Source organism: Silene latifolia, chromosome 5 (genome assembly GCF_048544455.1).
Source record: "Silene latifolia isolate original U9 population chromosome 5, ASM4854445v1, whole genome shotgun sequence".
Lineage (NCBI taxonomy): Eukaryota > Viridiplantae > Streptophyta > Magnoliopsida > Caryophyllales > Caryophyllaceae > Silene > Silene latifolia.
Genome location: NC_133530.1, coordinates 62,274,573 through 62,279,535, shown reverse-complemented (window position 1 = coordinate 62,279,535; position 4,963 = coordinate 62,274,573). Strand labels below are relative to the sequence as shown.

At 39.3% G+C, this 4,963-nt stretch overlaps 1 protein-coding gene across 1 annotated transcript; it reads left to right on the top strand.

Moving 5' to 3' along the window:
• Positions 1–579: 579 nt before the first annotated feature.
• LOC141655433 (uncharacterized) lies at positions 580–1,164 on the top strand. The gene is made up of 2 exons (XM_074462514.1): positions 580–867; positions 967–1,164. Exons 1-2 carry the CDS (start codon positions 580–582, stop codon positions 1,162–1,164), a joined length of 486 nt encoding a protein of 161 aa, XP_074318615.1.
• Positions 1,165–4,963: the final 3,799 nt, after the last annotated feature.

Here is a 4,963-nt window from a genome sequence, read left to right as displayed (position 1 = left end):
CAGATGAAGCTGAATTCGACAAAGTGTCCCTTCAGGGTCTCCAATGGAAAATTCCTGGGGTACATTGTGACCTAGAAGGGGATAGAGGCCAACATCGAACAGATCAAAGCAATTCTGCAGCTGGAGTCACCTCAGAAACCAAAATACGCGCAACGCCTGACTGGAAGAGTGGCAGCCCTAAACAGGTTTATATCCAGGTCCTCAGACAGATGCAGGTTGTTTTACGACATACTCAGAAAAAGCCAAAGATTTGAGTGGACAGAGGAGCATGATAAAGCATTCCAGGAGTTAAAACATTATCTCAACACTCCGCCACTCCTATCAAAGCCAGAGCCAGGAGAACCATTATTCCTGTATCTGTTAGTTGCAGAAGCAACAATAAGAGTAGTGCTAGTGCGATAGCAGGAGGGATCAAAGCATCCAGTATACTACTTCAGTAAGTCTCTGCTTCCTGCAGTGACCAGGTACACATCGCTTGAAAAACTCGTCCTTGCACTCGTTACGACATCCTATAAATTATGTCCTTATTTTGAGCCTCATACCATTTTCGTGATAACTAATTACCCTCTTAAGACTATCATGAGGAAACCAGAATTGTCAGGAAGGATGGCTAAATGGTCCGTGCACCTGAGCGGTTACGACTTGAAATTTGAGCCTCGTACAACAATAAAGTCTCAGGCTCTGGAAGATTTTGTGTCTGAATCCTGCCCAGTTCTCCAGACCCAGGCAGAACAAGACATTCTGAACCTGGAGGAAGATAAAGGAGAACAGGTGTGGGAGCTGCATGTAGACGGAGCCTCCAACGCAGGAGGAGCAGGAGTAGGATTGGTCCTCAGATCACCTCAGGGAGACCTCATCGTCCGGGCGGTATGATGTGAATTCAAGGCCATAAACAACGATGCAGAATATGAGGCCTTGATCCTAGGTCTGAGGCTAGCTCTGAATCTGAAAATTAGACACCTCAAGGTTTGCAGTGATTCCAAACTTATAGTTAACCATGTAAATGATTCCTACGAAGCCAGAGACTCCAGGATGATGGCGTACATGGACGTAGCAAAGGAGTTGACCCTCAAATTTACTACGTTCAACATCAAGCAAATCCTCAAAGACCAGAATGCAGAAGCAGATGCACTAGCCACCCTGGGGGCAACGTTCAAAGCATGAGCTATCTCCACAATACCAATTGTCCACGTGCTGGAGCGAGAAATAATGAAACCTGAACAGAAAGCATGAGTATTTTGCAGCACCAGTGGTGAGGAAGAAACTCCGTATTGGAGGAAACCATACCAAGACTTGCTGTAAAATGACATCCTACCAGCAGATAAAAAGGAGGTAAATAGCTTCAAAATGAAAACATCCAGGTTCATACTAATTGATAGTGTATTGTTCAGGAAATCCCTCGCTGGACCCTACCTCAGATGCCTGGATCGGGAAGAATCTCAGGCGGTTAAGCATGCTCTCCATGGTGGAGAATGTGGAAATCATGCAGGGGGCAGGAGACTGTCCAACAAGGCAATGAGGCAGGGATACTATTGGCCCACAATGCGCAAAGATGCCGTAGAGTTCGCAAGGAAATGCGATGCTTATCAGAGGCACGCTCACGCCAGCCACCAGCTAGCAGAACCTCTGCATCAAGTCATCTCGCCGTGGCCCTTTATGAAGTGGGGAATGGACATCATGGGACCCTTGCCCAAGGCACAAGGAAACAAGGTTTATATGCTCGCCATGACAGACTACTTCTCCAAGTGGATAGAAGCAGAATCATCCTCACAGGTTACCGAAACCCAGGTTATATCTTTCATTAAACGCAATACCATATGGAGGTTTGGCATTCCATCTGAGATAATATGTTGAAGAGTCTATCCAAGTCGAAATACTCAGGGGGGGGGGGGGGTGAATTGAGTATTTAAAAAACTTATGCCCACTTTTTATTTTATATCTAAATAATTAATTACTTAAAGTTTATTGATTAAACTTTAACTAATTAACTAAATGATTTATAAATGTAATGAAATGAACGATAAAGAAAATTGCAAGAACACACAATATTTGAAGTGGTTCAGCTTCACACGTTGAAGCCTATGTCCACTATTCTCGATTAATAATTTTAGTACCTTTCTCCGGATTACAAAATTATCAACCCACTCGTATAACTAACTCTAGCTATAACTCAATTTGAATATCACTAGGTATTCGGTTTTGACTATCTTAAGTTACTAAGAAAGTACTTGATTGTTCTTCTAGGCGTTTACACAATTGAACGAGTAGAAACAATATGAAGTACTATTATCTTATAACGTAACCTTAAGAATTAATATGTAAATTAAAGAACACGACTTTTCGTAAAAGATTTTCAAATGCAAAACAAATAAAATACTCGATTAGAATTTAAACTTAATTTGTTTGCAAGGAATTTTTATATTTCAAAACGCTTGTTTGGATTAATGAACATCATGCTTATATATAGTAGAAGATCGAAACTAGGGTTTTGGTCGAAAACCCTAAGTGTGCCGTGAGGCATGGTAGTTTGTCTCATAAGAAACAAATTTTATCACTTCTTAGTTTTAATCTACTAAATATTTTGATCAAGTAAATAAAGTAAATCTAATATAATTGATAAGATATGAATATATCTGATAGCAATATACTATGGATTTGACCTAATAATATTTACTTGGATATAGAGTTAACTCGGCATCCACATGGCTCATAAGCCCATCTTAACCGAAACCCTAGGTCAAAATATCAAGGCGTAGATTAGGGTTAGGTTTAGATAATTTAGAAAACCCTAGTGATACCCGTCGTTGTGAGTACCAAAAATAAGATTTATAATTTCCTATTAAGACTAACCTAGGCTAGTGGTAACATGGTCGAACCACAAGGAGGCAGACGTAATTTCTAGTTGTCTAATAAAAGTCTAGGGTAACAATTGTGGGGGTTGAATTGATTTGGTCTATGACTAAGAGTAAATAAAAACAATAAACTAAAAAGACGGATTAAACAGATAAAGAAGGGGTACTAGGATGGTCGGTTCATTACAGCTTCGGCGACAGCATACTAAACAGGTCTAAATCGAACACAAGTGAGGTGGGAAACAAGAGGTCCTCTCGGTTCACTCTTAACAAATAGCATCTTTCGATCTAGCTATAGGTCCCTAATATCACTAATACTGACTCTCGTCCTGAAAAGTGACTAACGGTCTAAACTATACCTATCTTTCGATCTCAGCACAGTTTAGTCATCTTAATTGGTGATCAAATAACTTTCCCTATCTTTCGATCTAATGGGTCAGTCATAAATTAAGCATCTAACTGGTCGCATGCATTCGATTTGTTAAATACATCATTAAAATCAATTAAAACGAAAGGTAACCTCACGAGGTCAGTCGATTGACCAGGTATGGCGGTCGATCGACTGACATGCGAATTCAGTCCAAAACAGTACTACGCCGCCTACGCCATAATTCGCCTACATCCTAGCACAATTGATTTAGCTACTCATGCTGAAAGTGATTACAACAATAATACTAGGGCATAAAAGTACTGAATTCATAATTAAAGCGGTAGGACAAACAATTAACATGCAACAATAAGATGGTTTCGGGAATCTAACTATCAATTCTATACTAATAACGAAATAGAAGTAAATTGAAATAGGGCAGAAAAATACCGAGATTGTAGAGGAAAGATTAAGAACAAGAACGAAAATTCCAATGCTAACAATGTTCCAAACCCTAATAAAATTTAATGTTAAAACTTGATGAAAATCGGATCTCAAACTTAGATAAAAACTGGATGATTAACTGATGTTTCTAGGTTACGTTATATAGCAACTAACGTAACCTTATTTCCTAAACCTAACATAACTTTGGGCTTCAAGATTCACGGTCTTTTAATTCTCGTCTGGGATAGCAGATTGGTCGATCGATCGCTAGGATCGGTCGATCGATCAGTCTTTGAAGAAACAAGAGTTTTCGGAACCCGCAGTTGGTCGATCGACTGATGGCAGTGGTCGATCGACTGCCTGAGCTGCTATTGACTTCTATAAACTCGTGGATTTGTCTTTTGGGCCTTGAATTGCACACCAAGCTCGTTCCTCGGGTGAATACTTTACGTCAAATGCAATGCAGGATACTCGGGGACGGATTTAGCTCAATTTCCGCTGGATTCTTCACATTTCTGCAATAATGTACAAAAATACGGAAGTAGACGGAAATAGGGAGAAATGTAGCATAAACTACATGAATGAGCTCTGAAATGCGTGTAAAATGGGATGTAAAACATCATATAAAAGACACGCATCACCTAGGTAGCATGACGACTCATAAGTCGTTTTACTAACCAATAAGATAACGTAAATTATTCATTCTAAGCAAACCGTATTTCATCTCTATCATATACACACATGATTTCGAAACATATTTGAAGAATTTTATCTTTTGAAAATTGATTTTAAAATTATTAAAATCGTGCCTTTAAAATGCAACCCAAAGTTGTAGTTGAAATGGCTATAACCTTAAGTTTGGAAAGTAAAGTTATGGGTGAAATAACTATAACTTTACCTTCCTAATATTACTTCTTAAGATACCGTTATTAGACGATGTCCTATAGTAGCTAATCTTCCTGGAGATCTTCAGTGGTAGGATATCATCTCTTTATCTTAATCATAAGCTCTTTATCTTGCGCTTGTTATAGACTTGATCGAGCCTTTTGCTTGAGTGATCAAGCTAGTACCAAAACGGAACCATATGGCAACATGCCGAGGCATATATGGATATGTGAGGCTATGGGTAAGAAGAGGCAAAACATTTATGGGAAAGTGGAGGTACAAGTGATCAAGCTAGTACCAAAACGGAACTATATGGCAACATCCAACTTCTTGCTCAAAATCAATCGAAACGGTGCTATGGCAAGCACAAATCTCACAGTCTCCAGGTATAAAAGCAATCAACTAACTCCCATAA

Coding starts and splice junctions, on each gene's coding strand:
- LOC141655433 (XM_074462514.1), top strand. CDS start 580: ATGAGGAAACCAGAATTGTCAGGAAGGATGGCTAAATGGTCCGTGCAC. Junction 868..966: donor GAGACCTCATCGTCCGGGCG/GTATGATGTGAA, acceptor AGACACCTCAAG/GTTTGCAGTGATTCCAAACT.